This window comes from Carcharodon carcharias, chromosome 16 (genome assembly GCF_017639515.1).
Source record: "Carcharodon carcharias isolate sCarCar2 chromosome 16, sCarCar2.pri, whole genome shotgun sequence".
Taxonomy (NCBI): domain Eukaryota; kingdom Metazoa; phylum Chordata; class Chondrichthyes; order Lamniformes; family Lamnidae; genus Carcharodon; species Carcharodon carcharias.
The window spans coordinates 108,402,565-108,420,454 of NC_054482.1; the positions used below are offsets into that span (position 1 = coordinate 108,402,565).

Below are 17,890 nucleotides of genomic sequence, written 5' to 3' on the forward strand. Positions count from 1 at the left end.
GAAAGGAACACAGTTAACGTTTTGAGTCTAGCCTAATACTTCAGGACAGTGCTGAGGAGATGAGACATTAAGCTGAGGCCTCATATGCACTCTCAGAAGAACATAAAATGTCCCGTGGCACAATTTCAAAAAAGAGCCGGAGAGTTATCCCTCGTGTTCTGGCCAATATTTATCCCTTAATAATAGCAAAGCTTGCTTTGTGCAGTTTGGCTGTCACATTTCCTACATTACAATTGTAACAACACTTTAAAAGCACTTAATTGACTGTAAAGCACTTTGGGACATCCTGAGATCATGAAAGGTGTTGTAAAAATGGAAGTCTTTATTTTTCTTTCAATAATCCAAATATGTGTTCTCTCACTGCTTTCTCTGCTGTTTGAAGTGTTTAAATGTGTAGTCGGGAGCACCAATGCTGACACGGCCTCATTAATTGCCCATCCCTTGTTGACCTTGGAAGATCCTTCCTGATCTTTGTTTAAATGTTGAGGCCACTTAAAAATTTGCTTTCATAAAATATAAAAATAATAAGAGCTGGTTCAGCCTCTCGCTTGCTTTACACTCTTCCTGCGTTCAAAGGTCAGGTCCCTACCTCTTTTCCTTTCTTAAATTTATGCAGCTTTGGTAAAGGTCATTTGACCTTCTGCATCAAACCAGTGAGCTACATTTGCAGTGGGACTTGCTTTATGTTCACACAAAAGCACAATACTGCAGATGTTGAAAATCTGAAATAAAAATAGAAAATGATGAACTCTCAGCAAGTCAGGCAGCATCTGTGAAAAATTAAATAGAGTTAGCGTTTCGGGTCAATGACCCAAGACTCCACAGATGCTGCCTGACCTGCTGAATATTTCCAGGTTTTATTCCCGATTTTTTTTTGTTGCTATTTATGTGTCTGTAGAATACTTAACTTTTCAACAGATATAAAAAGAAACAGTAAATTGCACATTTCTTTGAATTTCATTTTTAAAAATAGTCATTTGGTAGCACAGAACCTGAGTATTGATGAAAAAAGAGACATGTTCTCAAAGCTTTTTGTCTTGCACTCATCAGGACAGATCACAAGAATACCAACTGTAAAGGGAACAACAACTTGTACTGCACGAGTAGAGAGTGCTAAGTGGCTGAAAAAAGAGACATGCTGTCGAAACTTTTCATCTTGCACTCATCAAGCAATGCAAGCAAAGACAGAAGTTCCAGTCTCTGAATACTGGGTTAGCAGCCCATAGGATACATGTACCTAATGCGAGTGGAGTGACTCTCCCATTATAGCCTCAGAAAACCTGAGACCATCCAGCTGTTTTTCCTGATAAGGAATTGTGAGTCATGTTGATGACCTGTCCATGCAAAACAATAGGGTTTTGTTAGGGAAACAACTCAGAGCATGAAATGATAGATGTAAAGGAAGAAATAGCTTGCCTCACAGGCCATCAGGCACAGTAGATAAGAATATATAAGAGGGAGACATAAGATGGCAGTATAGAGACGCATCTGTCTGTACAGGTGATCAATGTTAGAGACAGATCCAGGAAATCATATTTTGCATATATTATAGAAGCAGGTGTTTGGAGATAAACTTATGAGCAGTAAACGTTTTCAGCTACAAGATATTAGTGTTACCTCAGCTCAGTTGGTAGCACTGCTGTCTTGGAGTTAAAATGAGTATAAATCCTACAATGGACTTCAGAACATAATCTGGGCTGACATTCCTGTGCAGTTATTGAGGGAATGCTGCATTGTTTGAGGTGAATGGGTCGTAACGTCCGAGCTGTCCAGTGTTGGATTCAGAGGTGCAGTGCTGGGGGGTACCCCAAAGATGCGCTGGGGAATCCCTCTCGGAAATTCGCAGGTAGGGGTTTGCATGGCAATTGCCCAGAAACACACACTTCCTCTGAATAACTGCCCTGCGCCGGGAATCTTGCAAAAATGCAATTTAAATTGCAAACTTCGGATGTTTCCGGCTGTGTCACACAAAGTATGTCACGGAAGAAGCTAGAAAAATGAAAACCTCCTCTAACTTCTGGGTGACTATGTAATGACCCAGACTGACCCGCCCTGCAAATCCCCCACAGGACTCCCCGCCCGACCCGACCTCCCCCCACCAACACCACAGACCCGACCCGACCTGACACTCCCCCACCACCTGAGATCTGACACCCCACCACCCCCACCCCCCCCCAGCCGAAGTCCGAACTTCCTCCCCCCTCACCGAGGTCCAACCACACCCCAAACCCTCCAATCCCCCTCCCCCCCGCCTTTCCAAATCCTGTCCACTTACCTTCTCCCTGGCCTGTCAATTTCAATGGGACCTTTAACTTACTTGATTTACGACAGCTAGTGCCATAAAAAAGGGGTGTGTCCTTCTTCAATCCCACTCTGCTGAGCTACGATGTTGGGCCTCGAGGAAAGTTTTGTTGCCTGTATCTCACCTGGCCTGAGCCAGAAGGTAGGACGAGACAGGCACGAAAGAAATTTAGAGCAAGTAATTAGGCACGGTGTGGCAAGCCGACGCTGATTGCCATACCGAGAAAGCTACAGCCCAACATTGCCTTTTGGAGGAAAGATTAAATTGTGGCGCTGTCTGCCTGCTCATATTGATCTGAAGGATCGTAGGCACTATTCAAAGAAGAGCAGGGAGTTCTCCTGGTGACTACGTTAACTTCCCCCCCCCCCCATCAAAGGACAGATGATCCAGTTATTTATCTTGTTGCCTGAAAATTGGTTGTCTCGTCTGCTTACGTAACAGCCTGGATTGTCCGTCAAAAGTGCTTCGTTAGTTATAAAACACCTTGGGGTACCTTGAGGACACTTTCTTTTTTGGAAATGTCTTCCATCTGTTTAAGGTGGATAATTGTTCTCATTTTTCGAGCAAGACTGTAGTTTTCACTCTGCACCAATGCAAAAAGAGAGAACCTGCACTTATATCGTGACATTCCTGACCTCACGGTGTTCCAAACCTCCTTATAGCCCATTAGTTACTTTGGATTGGTATTTCCTGTTGTTGTGTAGGCAGGCAAATAGAATAACCAATTCAGGCATAGCACAATTCCACAATCAGCAAATGTTAGGAATGGCCAGTTAATCTGTTTTTGGTGTTATTGGTAGAGGGATGAATGTTGCTCAGGCATTGCAAGAACTCCCTGATTCTGTTCAGATGCTGCTGTGGATCTTTTATGTTCACCTGAACAGGAGTCAATCCACAGCTGTAATATTGTACTGAAGTGTCAGCCTAAGTTATGTGATCAAGTCCTGGAATGCAGCTTCAACCATCGACCTTCTGAATTAGAGGGAAGGGTATGCACCAAGATTGGAGCTAGTTGACAACATAACCGACTCTAGAGTACAATGGTATGAGGCTGCCCCACATCATTAGTGTTTAACACCATGTGACTGAAAAGTCCAGAAAGGGGGGATCAAGTAAATGGACCCCAGGATGTGCTGTGATAATATGTGATAATAATGCAACTGCTGAAGAATACTTTATGGGAACAATGTGTGGAGATAATCAATAACAGTGAAGAAGCCCAAAAGAATGACTTGCATTTATATAGTGCCTTTCACAGTCTCAGGGCATCCTGACATGCTTTACAGTCAATGAAGAATCTTTGAAATATAGTTACTGTTGTAAGTCAGGTGAGTAATGTAAGCTGGAACAAACTTTCTGAAAGGCCGGTGGAGGCAGGGTCGATTGAGGTATTCAAAAGGGAATTGGATTTCTATCTTAAGAGAAAGAATGTGCAAGTTCCAGAAATAAGGCAAGGGAGTGGGATTAGGTAGATTGCTCTTTCAGCGAGCCAGTGCAGACTCGATGGGCTGAATGGCCTCCTTCTTCGCTGCAAAGATTCTGTGATTCTGTAATACAGAAAATACAGCAGTCACATTGCGCACAGAAAACTCCCACAAACTGCAGTGTGATAATGGATAGATAATTGGTGTCAGTGACATTGGTTTAGTGATAAATATTGACCAGAACTCTTCTGCTCTTCTTCAAAATAGTGATGTGGGATCTTTCTCATTTAACTAAATCCATCTCTTGCATTTGACTTAGGCACCGGCAACGACAAAGGCAAACCCAGCTCTGTCCCACCGACAGGACAGATCCACCAGATGTGGCGGCACAGTGGTTTACAGCTGGGAGGTAGTTGCTCTGGGAGCTTTCAGCATCGACTCTGAAGCCCATTAAGTTTCATGGCATCAGGTCAAACGTGGGTAAGGAAACATCCTGCTGATTACCGCCTGCCGAGCCAAACCCCTGGTGCCCCTCAGCTGATGAATCAGTACTCCTCCATGTTGAACACCACTTGGAGGGAGCACTAAAGTGGCAAGGACACAGAATGTACTCTGCATGGGGACTGTAATGTCCATCAACAAGACTGGCTTGGTAGCACCACTACTGGCCAAGCTCTAAAGGACATAGCTGCTAGGCTGCGTCTGCAGCAGGTGGCAATGGCACCAATAAGGGGGGAAAGCCTGCTTGACCTCGTCCTCACCGATCTACCTGTCGCAGATGCATCTACATATGAACATACGAACTAGGAGCAGGAGTAGGTCAATCGGCCCTTCAAGACTGCTCCGCTATTCAACAAGATCATGCCTGATCTGATTGTAACCTCCTGCCTACACCCGATAAACTTTCACTCCCTTGTTAATCAAGAATCTATCTAGTTCTGCCTTAAAAATATTTAAAGACCCTGCTTCCACTGCCTTTTGAGGAAGAGAGTTCCAAAGATTCAAGACCTTCAGAAACAAAATTTCTCCTCATCAAAAACAGAATTACCTGGAAAAACTCAGCAGGTCTGGCAGCATCGGCAGAGAAGAAAAGAGTTGACGTTTCGAGTCCTCATGACCCTTCGACAGAACTTGAGTTCGAGTCCAAGAAAGAGTTGAAATATAAGCTGGTTTAAGGTGTGTGTGTGGGGGGCGGAGAGATAGAGAGAGAGGTGGAGGGGGGGGGGTGTGGTTGTAGGGACAAACAAGCAGTGATAGAAGCAGATCATCAAAAGATGTCAATGACAATAGTACAATAGAACACATAGGTGTTAAAGTTAAAGTTGGTGATATTATCTAAACGAATGTGCTACTTAAGAATGGATGGTAGGGCACTCAAGGTATAGCTCTAGTGGGGGTGTTTTTTTTATAATGGAAATAGGTGGGAAAAGGAAAATCTTTATAATTTATTGGAAAAAAAAAGGAAGGGGGAAACAGAAAGGGGGTGGGGACGGGGGAGGGAGCTCACGACCTAAAGTTGTTGAATTCAATATTCAGTCCGGAAGGCTGTAAAGTGCCTAGTCGGAAGATGAGGTGTCGTTCCTCCAGTTTGCATTGGGCTTCACTGGAACAATGCAGCAAGCCAAGGACAGAAGACATGTGGACAAGAGAGCAGGGTGGAGTGTTAAAATGGCAAGCGACAGGGAGGTTTGGGTCATTCTTGCGGACAGACCGCAGGTGTTCTGCAAAGCGGTCGCCCAGTTTACGTTTGGTCTCTCCAATGTAGAGGAGACCACATTGGGAGCAACGAATGCAGTAGACTAAGTTGGGGAAAAGGCAAGTGAAATGCTGCTTCACTTGAAAGGAGTGTTTGGGTCCTTGGACGGTGAGGAGAGAGGAAGTGAAGGGGCAGGTGTTGCATCTTTTGCGTGGGCATGGGGTGGTGCCATAGGAGGGGGTTGAGGAGTAGGGGGTGATGGAGGAGTGGACCAGGGTGTCCTGGAGGGAACGATCCCTACGGAATGCCGATAAGGGGGGGTGAAGGGAAGATGTGTTTGGTGGTGGCATCATGCTGGAGTTGGCGGAAATGGCAGAGGATGATCCTTTGAATGCGGAGGCTGGTGGGGTTATAAGTGAGGACAAGGGGGACCCTATCATGTTTCTGGGAGGGAGGAGAAGGTGTGAGGGCGAATGCGCGGGAGATGGGCCGGACACGGTTGAGGGCCCTGTCAACGACCGTGGGTGGAAAACCTTGGTTAAGGAAGAAGGAGGACATGTTAGAGGAACTGTTTTTGAAGGTAGCATCATCGGAACAGATGCGACGGAGGTGAAGGAACTGAGAGAATGGGATGGAGTCCTTACAGGAAGCGGGGTGTGAGGAGCTGTAGTCGAGATAGCTGTGGGAGTCGGTGGGTTTGTAATGGATATTGGTGGACAGTCTATCACCAGAGATTGAGACAGAGAAGTCAAGGAAGGGAAGGGAAGTGTCAGAGATGGACCACGTGAAAATGATGGAGGGGTGGAGATTGGAAGCAAAATTAATAAATTTTTCCAAGTCCCGACGAGAGCATGAAGCGGCACCGAAGTAATCATCGATGTACCTGAGAAAGAGTTGTGGAAGGGGGCCGGAGTAGGACTGCAACAAGGAATGTTCCACATACCCCATAAAGAGACAGGCATAGCTGGGGCCCATGCGGGTACCCATAGCCACACCTTTTATTTGGAAGAAGTGAGAGGAGTTGAAGGAGAAATTGTTCAGCGTGAGAACAAGTTCAGCCAGACGGAGGAGAGTAGTGGTGGATGGGGATTGTTCGGGCCTCTGTTCGAGGAAGAAGCTAAGGGCCCTCAGACCATCCTGGTGGGGGATGGAGGTGTAGAGGGATTGGACGTCCATGGTGAAGAGGAAGCGGTTGGGGCCAGGGAACTGGAAATTGTTGATGTGACGTAAGGTGTCAGAGGAATCACGGATGTAGGTGGGAAGGGACTGGACAAGGGGAGAGAGAAGGGAGTCAAGATAACGAGAAATGAGTTCTGTGCGGCAGGAGCAAGCTGAGACGATCAGTCTACCGGGGCAGTTCTGTTTGTGGATTTTGGGTAGGAGATAGAAGCGGGCCGTCCGAGGTTGGGCGACTATCAGGTTGGAAGCTGTGGGAGGGAGATCCCCAGAGGAGATGATCTCTGTCTAAAATGAGTGAGCCCTTATTTTTACACTCGACCCATAGTTCTGGATTCTCCCACAAGAGGAAACATCCTTTCCACATCCATTCTGTCAAGATTCCTCAGGATCTCAAAGGTTTTGATCAAGTTACCTCTTACTCTTATAAATTCCAGTGCATACAAGCCTAACGTGTCCAACCTTTCCTCATAAGACAACCCACCCATTCCTGGTATTAGTCAGTAAACATTATCTGAACTGCTTCTAACGCATTTACATCTTTCCCTAAATAAGGAGACCAAAACTGTACACAGTACTCCAGGTATGGTCTCACCAGTGCCCTGTACAACTGAAGCACAACCTCCCTACTTTTGTTTAAATTTCCCCCCGCAATAAATGATAACATTCAGAGATATTCAGGTTACGATGAGAAGGAAAAGAGAGGCTTTTAGCAGGTACAAGGGAAGCAAATCAGCGGAGGCATTAGTGGAGTACAGACAGTGCAGGGTGGAGCTTAAGAAAGTAATTAGGAGAGCAAAGAGGGGATATGAGAAAGCTCTGGCTGGTAAAATTAGGGAAGGTCCCAAGATATTCTATATGTTTATAAATGGGAAGAGGATAACCAGGGAAAGAGTAGGGCCCATAAGGGACCAAGGGGGCAATCTATGGGTGGAGCCAGAGGACATCGATATAGCGTTGATTGAATACTTCACATTCGTCTTCACCCAAGAGAATGAGGATGAAGGTATCAAACTCGGGGAGAGAGACTGCAAGGTTCTTAAGCAAATTGATATAGGGAGTGACAAGGTATTGGAGGAGTTGGCAGGCTTGAAAATGGACAAATATCCAGGTCCGGATGGTTTATGTCCCAGACTGCTGAGGGAGGCAAGGGAGGAGATTGCAGGGGCTCTGACCCGAATTTTTAATTCCTCTCTGGTCACGGGGGAGGTGCCAGAGGACTGGAAAACAGCTAATGTGGTTCCGCTATTTAAGAAGGGTTGCAGAGATATGCCAGGGAACTACAGGCCAGTGAATCTCACGCCAGTGGGAGGGAAACTATTGGAGAAAGTTCTGAAAGATAGAATCTATCTCCACTTGGAGAGGCAAGGTTTGATCAGGGAAAGTCAGCATGGCTTTGTCAGAGTGAGGTCATGCCTAACAAATTTGATTGAATTTTTTGAGGAGGTGACCAGGTGTAGATCAGGGCAGTTGATGTAGTTTATATGGATTTCAGCAAAGCCTTTGACAAGGTCCCACATGGGAGACTTATAAAGAAGGCAAATGCACATGGGATACAGGATAATTTGATAAGGTGGATTCAAAATTGGCTTAGTTGTAGGTGGCAGAGGGTGATGACAGAAGGATGCTTTAGTGACTGGAAGCCAGTGTCCAGTGGCGTACCACAGGGATGTGTGCTGGGTCCCCTATTATTTGTCATTTATATAAAAGACATAGATGACAATGTGGGGGGTAGGATTATTAAGTTTGCGGATGACACAAAGATTGGCCGGTGGTTAACAGTGAGGTTGAGTGTCTTAGGCTACAGGAAGATATAGACGGGATGGTCAAATGGGCAGATAAGCGGCAGATGGAATTTAACCCTGAAAAGTGTGAGGTGATACACTTTGGATGGAGTAATTTGACAAGGAAGTATTCAATGAATGGCATGACATTAGGAAGTTCTGAGGAACAAAGGTACCTTGGCGTGTGCAACCATAGATCTCTGAAGGCGGAGGGGCATGTTAGTGGGGTCATGAAAAAGGCATATGGGACACTTGCCTTTATCAATTGAGGCATAGATTACAAAAGTAGGGAGGTCATGTTGGAGTTGTATAGAACCTTGGTGAGGCCACAGCTGGAGTAGTGTGTGCAGTTCTAGTCACCACATTATAGGAAGGATGCGATTGCACTGGAGTGGGTGCAGAGGAGATTCACCAGAATGTTGCCTGGGATGAAACATTTAAGTTATGAAGAGAGGTTGGGTAGGCTTGGGTTGTTTTTGCTGGAGCAGAGAAGACTGAGGGGCGACCTGATCGAGGTGTACAAGATTATGATGGGCAAGGACAGGGTAGACAGGGAGCAGCTGTTCCACTTAGTTGAAGGGTCAGTCACAAGGGGACATAAGTTCAAGGTGAGGGGCAGGAGGTTTAGGGGGGGATGTGAGGAAAAACCTTTTTACCCAGAGGGTGGTGACAGTTTGGAACGTGCTGCCTGGGAGGGTGGTGGAAGCTGGTTGCCTCACATCCTTTAAAAAGTACCTGGATGAGCACTTGGCACGTCATAACATTCAAGGCTATGGGACAAGTGCTGGTAAATGGGATTAGGTAGGTAGGTCAGGTGTCTCTCACATGTCGGTGCAGACTTGATGGGACGAAGGGCCTCTTCTGCACTGTGTGATTCTGTGATTCTATTAGCATGCCTAATTACTTGCTGCATCTCCATACTAGATAGTATTGATAGGAGTGACCACTACACAGTTCTTGTGCAAGCAAAGTCCAGTCTTCACATTGTGGATCCGCTCCATCACATGGCACTACCACCTTGCTAAATTGGATAGATTTCAAACAGATCTCGCAGCTCAAAACTGGACATCCGTGAAGTGCTGTCAGCCATCATCAACAGCAGAATAGTACACAACCACAATCTATAGCCTCATGGCCCGGCATATCCCCCTCTCTAAAATTAACATAAAGCAGGGGATCAACCCTGGTTCAATGAAAAGAGCAGGAGGGCATGCCAAGAGCATCACCAGACATAACTAAAAATTAAGTGTCAACCTGGTGAAGCTACAATGCATGCCAAACAGCATCCCACAACCAACGGATGACATCTACGCCCAACAATCCTGCCACATTCAGTTATTCATGGTGGTGGACACTTAAACAATTCACTGGAGGATGAGGCTTCATAAATATCCCCATCCTCAGGATGGGGGAGCCCAGCACATCAGTGCAAAAGACAAGGCTGAAGCATTTGCCAGAATCTTTAGCCGGAATGCTGAGTGGATGATCGCCTTGATGTCCTCCAGAGGTCTCCAGCATCACAGGTGCCAGTCTTCAGTCAATTCAATTCACTCCACGTGATAACAAGAAATGGCTGTAGGCACTGGATACTGCAGTGGGCTATGGGCCATGACACCATTACAGCAAAAGTACTGAAGACTTGTTGTCCATAACTAGCTGCGCCCCTAGCCAAGCTGTTCCAGTACAGCTACAACATTGGTATCTACCCGACAATGTGGAAAATTGCCCAGGTATGTCCTGTACACAAAAAGCAGGACAAATCCAACCCAGCCAATTACCACCCAAACAGTCTACTCTCGATCATCAGCAAAGTGATGGAAGGTGTCGGTGACGGTGCTACCAAGTGGCACTTAATCAGCAATAAGCTGCTCACCGATGTTCAGTTTGGGTACAGTATTGGTCTCCTTATTTAAGGAAAGATGTAAATGTGTTAGAAACAATACAGTGAAATTTTTCGAGACTACTACCAGGAATGGGCTGGTTGTTTTATGATGAAAGGTTGGACAGGTCAGGTTTGTATCCACTGGGGGTTAAAAAAGCAACTTGATTGAAACCTTTAAGATCCCAATATCCTAAAAAATAAGGGTTTGCATATTTAAGACAGATGAGGAGAAATTTTGACTTATGAGGGTCATGAGTCTTTGGAACTCTCTTCTTCAAAAGGCATTGGAAGTAGAATCTTTAAATATTTTTAAGGCAGGCTAGATAGATTCTTGATTAACAAGTGGGTGAATGGTTATTGGGGATAGGCAGTAATGTGGGGTTGCAGTTACAAGCAGATCAGCCATGATCTTATCGAATGGAGGGGCAGGCTCGAAGGACCAAGTGGTCCTCCTAACTTGTATGTTCGTATGCCAGGGCCACTCAGCTTCTGATCTCATTGCAGCCTTAGTCCAAACATGATCAAGTGAGCTGAATTTGAAAGGTGAGGTGAGAGTGACTACGCTTGACATCAAGGTAACATTTAACTGTGTGTGGTATTAAGGAACCCTAGCAAAACTAGATTCAATGGGAATCAAGGGGAAAACTCTTTACTGGCTTTAGCCACACCTAGCACAAAGGAAAATGGTTGTGGTTGTTGGAGGCCAATCATCTTAGTTCCAGGTTGTCACTGCAGGCGTTCCTCAGGGTAGTGTCCTGTCGGCTGCTTCATCAATGACTTTCCCGTCATCATAAGGTCAGAAATGAGAATGTTCGCTGATGATTGCAAAATGTTCAGCACCGTTCACAACTCCTCAGAGACTGAACAAGTTTATGTCCAAATTCAGCAAGAGCTGGACAATATCTGGGCTTGGGCTGACAAGTGGCAAGTAATATTCACACCACACAAGTGCCAGGCAATGACCATCTTCAACAAGAGGGAATATAACCATTGCTCCTTGACATTCAATGGCATTACCATAATTGAATCCCCCATTATCAACATCCTGATGCTTACCATTGACCAGAAACTGAACTGGACTAGCCATATGAATACTAGGCTAAAGAATCAGGTCAGAGGCTGGGAATTCTGCAGATTTTCCAAAACCTGTCCACCATCTAGAAGGCAGGCATGTGATGGAATACTCTCCACTTGCCTGGATGAGTGCAGCTCCCACAACACTGAAGAAACTCGGCACCATCCAGGACAAAGCAGCCCACTTGATCGGCACCCCATTCACCACCTTCAACACCTACCTCCTCTTCCACCGATGCAGTGGCAGCAGTGTGAACCATCCACAAGATCCACTGCAGGAGCTCACCAAGGCAGCCTCAATTGCATCTTCCAAACCTGCGACCTCTACCACCTAGAAGGACAAAGGCAGCAGATGCATGGGAACACCCATGTAGCTCCCCTCCAAGCTACACACCATCCTGCCTCGGAACTATATCGCCATTCCTTCACTGTTGCTGGGTCAAAATCCTAGAACTCCCTCCCTAACAGCACTGTGAAGTGTACCTCCACCACATGGACTGCAGCGGTTCAAGAAGGCAGCTCACCACCACCTTCTCAAGGCCAATTAGGGTTTAGCAATAAATGCTGGGTCTAGCCAGTGGTGCCGACAACCCATGACAGAGTAGGAAATCTGAAGGACCTCAGTTTAATGTCTCTGACATTGCAGCATTCCCTCAGTGCTGTGCTGAAGTGTCAGTTTCGATGATGCCCTCCAGTCTTTGGAGTGGGGTATGAATCCACAACCTTAAGACTCTGGCTAGAGTGCAACCCATTAGGCCACAGTTGACACGTAAGTGAGCTCTCTTGACGTTTCAGAGAGATTATCCCATGAGTAGCCAAATCAAACAGATTCTGAAGAAAAGCCATATTGGGGGTAAATATTAACTCTGTTCCTCTCTCCACAGATGCTGGGTTTTTCCAGCACTTTGAAATAAAAACAAACAGATTGTGAATGGCCCAGGGCCAGTCCTGTGTTTGTACAGAGCTAATTGAACTTAGTTGAACTGGTGGTAGGGGAGCTGCAATTACACATAACTTCCTCTGGCTAAAGAGTGGATAATTGGCTAATGTTCCTGCTCCTTGTTGGTATCATTGGCACTTCAGCGCAGTACTGAAGGAATGCTGCAATTGATGGATGTGAGAACCATATAAAGTTACACTACAGAAAGAGGCCATTCATCCCATTGTGTTTGCGCTGGCCGAAAAAGAAAAAAAAAACTTGCTGCCCATTGATTGTACACCATTAGTAAAGTTGTTAGGATCTGGAATACACTGCCTGAAAGGATGACGGAAGGAGATTCCTTCTGAGCTTTCAAAACAAAATGGGTTATAGATATAGAAAAATAACCATTTGCAGGGCTCTTTCAAAAAAAACCACCACAGGTGCAATGGCCTGAATGGCTTCCTTCTTTGCTGTACAACAGTTTTGTTCTCCATACCTAAGTATGGAGCCTTAGATGGCGTGAAATGAAGTTTCTTTCGCTTGATTCATGAAAAAGCTTACAAGAGTACATGCTGAGAGCCTGTTTCCCTTGGCTTGAGAATATGTCCACGGTCCATAGTCTCACGATCTTGTTGAACTGAGAAGCAGGCTGAAGGGGCCAAATGGCCTTCTCCTATTTCTTAAGCTCTTGTGGGAAATGTTCACCAGTTCATCCACTTAAAAAAAACATTTTTTTCGTAAAGTAAAAAAGTTGTGTTTTCAATAATTTCTTAATATGCTTCACAAACAAAAGAGGAAACAAAAACACCCTTCCCCAGGTAAGAGTATCAATGTACATTCCTTTCCAATGACGACTGAAGTCCCACTGCGCCAGCCTATGCTCCAGATGCTCACTCTATCTCTCTCTCTCTCACCTGAAACGCTAAACCCCGCCCACATTCATACCTGAGCTTTTGAGAGTGCGCATGCGTCGCAGTCCTCTGGGACGGTGGCGGCTCCAAGGGGGCCCCGGCCGCGCGTGCGCTGTAAGTAGCTGGCGGCTGGGATGGCCAAGACTGAGCGTGCGCAGTCGGGGGGGTGGGGCGGACGGACGGACGGACGGACGGAGAGACCCGCCTCCTGGGACGGACTGGCGCGCCTGCGCGCTGCTGCTGGCTTCACCTGTGGAGCGGGACGGTTGATAACGGAGTGTGTGAGGGAGCCGCCGGACGGGAAAATGCCGCTGGGCCTGAAGAACAGGAGGAAGAACAAGTCGCGGGACAGCTCCACCCTGGTGGACAATGAGGGGGGCCCGGCTTGGAGGGGAGCGAGTCCCGGGGCGCACTCCCCTAGCGCCGGTGGACCGGGGCTCCCGGCCCCGCCGCCTCACGCCCGGCCCAAGCTGGTCTTCCACACGCAGCTGGCGCACGGCAGCCCCACCGGCCGCATCGAGGGCTTCTCCAATGTCCGGGAGCTGTACGCCAAGATCGGCGAGGTGTTCGGGATCCCCGCCTCTGAGGTGAGAGAGAGAGAGAAAGCCCGCCGGCCGCCCCGAGCGTGCTGGGAAACAGCGGCCGGGACCCCTCCTGCCAAGCGCCCTCCCCCCTCCCCACTCCGTGCCCAGGGTGGTGGGGGCGGGAGTAGGGGGGCGAGGTGGGGATGGTGGGGGAGGGGGCGGGGGCGAGGTGGGGGTGGGGGGAGGGGCGGGGAGGGGCGGGGGGGGGGGCGAGGTGGGGGTGTGGGAGGGGGGTAAATATCTGAGTGGACTCCAGTCCTGAGACACGCTGATTCAGGATAGGGTCGCCATCCATTCTCTCTCCCCCCCCACCCCCCCCCCTTTCTCTCTCCCCCCCCCACCCCCCCCCTTTCTCTCTCCCCCCCCACCCCCCCCCTTTCTCTCTGGCACCTCTCGAAACTCCCCCCCCCCCCCCCAACTTCCTTCCTTCCTTCCTCTGGGTCAGCGTGTCTCGGATCAGCTGGCGACCCTCCCTTTGTCACCGAGCGCCCTGTTTCAGGTTTAAAACCCTCCCTTCCAGCAGGGCACCAAAAAAACCTGAACCCTGCGGAGGGGGGTGGGGGGTGGTAGGGTGAAGCGTGTGACACGAATCGACGAATTGCTGGTAATCCCGGCGGTGCTGCCTGGTGTGTTTCGGGCAGTGCGGATTGTGCAAATTTGAGTTTAGCTGCGGGCGGGTGACGCTGTTGCTCCTTTCCTTTCCTGCCTCTCCACACCCTTCCAACCGCCACCCCCCCCCGTGTCCAAAGGACATTTGAATAGCGAACCAACAATGTTGTCGTAATTTCTCTAAATATTGCTGTTCGTGTTTGGATGTTTCAGTTAGTTTGTTACAAAATACTTATTGTTGTGTGACTGAAGCTGGGTTTGATGCTAGTCGTTGTGACCAATCTTTTGTACTTTTTGTAATGTGATATGCGCACTTTAAGCCTTTGATCCAGGCACTGATTCATCCTTGCAGTAGAATGGTTTTTAAGATCCCTAGTTGCTACCTAAGCATTGAATTTACCACCCGAAAGGTTGGTGGAGGGCAGGTTCAGTTCTAACTTCCAAAAGGAAGTTGGATTAGCACATGAATGGGAAAAATTTGCAGGACTATGGGGAAAGAATTGGGGTTGTGGTACTCATTGGATGCCTCTTTGAGAGTTGGCAAGATGGGCTGAATAGCCGCCTTCAATGTTGTATCATTCTGTGATTAATTTCATGATCGATACAGCATTCACATTGTATTCTGTGGCTCCTTTGAAGGAGGGCATTCAAGAACGTACCGCCTTGCATTTATAGTAACTACTAAGAGTGTTTTGAAGTTTATATTTGACATTATAATTTTTGTTTTAGTGAAGGGACGAAGCAAGTAATAGAATTTTACAGCAAAGAAAGACCATTCAGCCCATCATGCCTGAGCTGAATTTGCTGTTTTCCCCATTGTTATTGATTTTTTTTTGTGGCCTGTTTATCCTGTTCTTAAAATAAATATTTAACCATTAGATGAGCTAAAGTATGTCTGGAAAGAGATGAAGAGAATGGAACTTGGATTTATATAGTGATTTTTCACAGCCTTTGGAAGTTCCAGAATGTTTTGTAGCCAATACAGTATTGTGTTGTAACTGTCAATTTGTGCACAGCAAGATTCCGCAAATGACAATGTGATAATGACCAGATAATCTGTTTATTTAGTGATGTTGGTTGAAGGATAAATATCGGCCAGGACACTGGGGTATCTTCAAAATAGTGTCAAGCCTGAGGGGTCAGGCAGCGATTTGGTTTAACGTTGGACCTGGAAGACAGCACTGCTGACAGTACCACACTAAAGTGTCTCCTGGATTCTGTGCTGAAGTCTCTGGAGTGGGACTTCTGACTTGGTAAATCTCTGCGAGTGATCACCAACAATGTTACCAAGTGACACCCACTCACCAATAATCCGCTTACTGACACAATTCACTCATCTCTGGACCTCAGTACAGCCATGGATGCGTGAGGTGGATGCCAGAACCGAAATGAGTGGCTGGCCTCCACACTCAAGCCTCAGTCCACTAAGTGGGGAACCAAGGAGCACCAGAAAAACTGAGGCCAGAGTGTCAAAAGGAAAATCCTCCAGTGGCCTTGATCACCCCTGATGTAAAGGAAGGTTGTTGTTAAAGCCTATTACTGTTACTGGAGCAAATGCCCTTTATCAAGCCATCTTCAGCTGCCTCACAAATGTCTGTCCTTCTGTTATAAACTCAGGAATGGTGCTGGATGCTAATGATTCCAGTATTCAGCTTCATCTGACTAAAATTTGCTTGAAGATTATTTCATATACTTCATAATGCCACTTACAGTTTGAACTTCATGCTTGCTCTTGAAGCTGCAATTTTTATTCCATAATAGCATTGAATTAGTTGTAAATTTACATTTATTAAATTTGCAGTTTACAGTTTTATCAATTGACAATTTAAGGGAACGTGAGCTCTTAATGTAATCATCATGTCACGAAGAATAAAGCTTCTATAGTAATTTTAAATACCATGTATTTTTCCCTATAAAAGACAATAAGACATTTAAGGAATTCTGATGTAACAAAATAACCTGAATATCTCTTGGACATCCCAAAGCAATTCCCGTCCAGTTGAAATGCAGTCATGTTATGCAAACGGATTGGGAGTCAGTAAACAAATTGCTGGCCTTTTTTGGTGCTGGTCGAGGGAGGACTGGTGGCCAGATCATCAATCCTCATCTTCACATTGTGGCATGGGATTGTATATGCCAATCCAAAGAGGAGTCACGGCCTTGATTCAGGATCTCTTCTCTATTTCATGAAGAGCTTCCTCAATACTGCAGTGTTGGTGAGATTGACTCTGAAGTAGGGATTGAATGCACAATCTTCGCTTCGCTGTAATGCTGAGGGAATGCTGCACTGTCTGATGCAGTCTTGCAGATGAGACATTGAACCAAGGCCTCATCTACTGTCTTGTGAGAATGTTAAAAGCTTTAGGCATGATGTGAACATGATCAAGGGTGTTCTCTTGGTGTCCTGGCTAATAGTTATCACTAAAGCTAATAATCTTGTCATTTATCTCACTGTTCTTGGACATTTGTGTGTTTTTTTATTAATTCAAGGGGTCTGGGCTTTGCTGGCTCGTCCAGCATTTATTGCTCATCCCTAGTTGCCCTCAGGATGGTGGTGAGCTGCCTTCTTGAGCTGCTGCAGTCCATGTGGTGTAGGTACACCCACAGTTAGGAAGGGAGTTCCAGGATTTTGACCCAGCGACAGTGAAGGAACGGTGATATATTTCCAAGTCAGGTTGGTGAGTGGTTTACAGGGAAACTTCTAGGTGCTGCTCTTGCCCTTCTAGATGGTTGTGGTTGTGGGTTTGCAAGTGGCTATCTAAGGAGCCTTGGTGAATTCCTGAAGTGCTTCCTGTAAATGGTACTGCTGCTACTGTGTGTCAGTGGTGGAGGGAGTGAATGGCACCACAACCAAGAACAATCAATCAGCTGCTTTGTCCTGGATGGTGTCAAGCTTCTTGTGTTGTGGGAGCTGCACTCATCCAGGTAAGTGGGGAGTATTCCATCACACTCCTGACTTGCACCTTGTAGATGGCATACAGACTTTGGAGAATCAGGAGGTGAGTTACCATTCGCAGGATTTAAAACCTCTGAGCTGCTATTGTAGCCACAGTATTGATATGGCTAGTCCTGTTCAGTTTCTGGTCAATGGTAACCCCAAGATGATAGTGAGGGATTCATTGATGGTAATGCCATTGCATGTCAAGGGCTGATGGTTAGATTCTCTCTTGTTGAGATGGCCTGGCGCTTGTGTGGTGCAAGTGTTACTTGCCACTTGTCAGCCCAAGCCTGGATATTGTCTTGCTGCATTTGGACATAAACTGCTTCATCATCTAACGAGTTGCGAATGGTACTGAACATCGTACAATCATCAGTGAAAATCCCCACATCTGTCCTTAAGATGGAAGGAAGGTCATTGAAGCAGCTGAAGATGGTTGGGCCAAGGACACTACCCTAAGGAACTCCTGCCTTGTTGTCCTGGAACTGAGATGAGTGACCTCCAACAACCGCAATCATTCTTTGTGCTAGGTATGACTCCAACCAAGTGGAGAGTTTTCCCTCTGATTCCCATTGACTCCAGTTTTGT

General features: G+C 46.6%; 1 protein-coding gene across 4 annotated transcripts in view; it reads left to right on the forward strand.

Annotated features, from left to right (window-relative positions):
- The first annotated feature begins 1,753 nt into the window (after positions 1-1,753).
- gipc2 (GIPC PDZ domain containing family, member 2) overlaps positions 1,754-17,890 on the forward strand; it is an 82,491-nt gene continuing 66,354 nt past the window's right edge. The window contains exons 1-2 of one of the 4 annotated variants that reach the window (XM_041208853.1): positions 1,754-1,846; positions 4,046-4,206. In XM_041208853.1, the coding sequence (XP_041064787.1) occupies positions 4,186-4,206 (21 nt within the window). In that variant the 5' untranslated portion in view covers positions 1,754-1,846; positions 4,046-4,185. Of the gene's footprint in view, positions 1,847-2,405; positions 2,444-4,045; positions 4,207-13,396; positions 13,759-17,890 lie in introns of those variants that run through there. The other 3 variants (XM_041208852.1, XM_041208851.1, XM_041208849.1) reach the window with 3 other exon arrangements.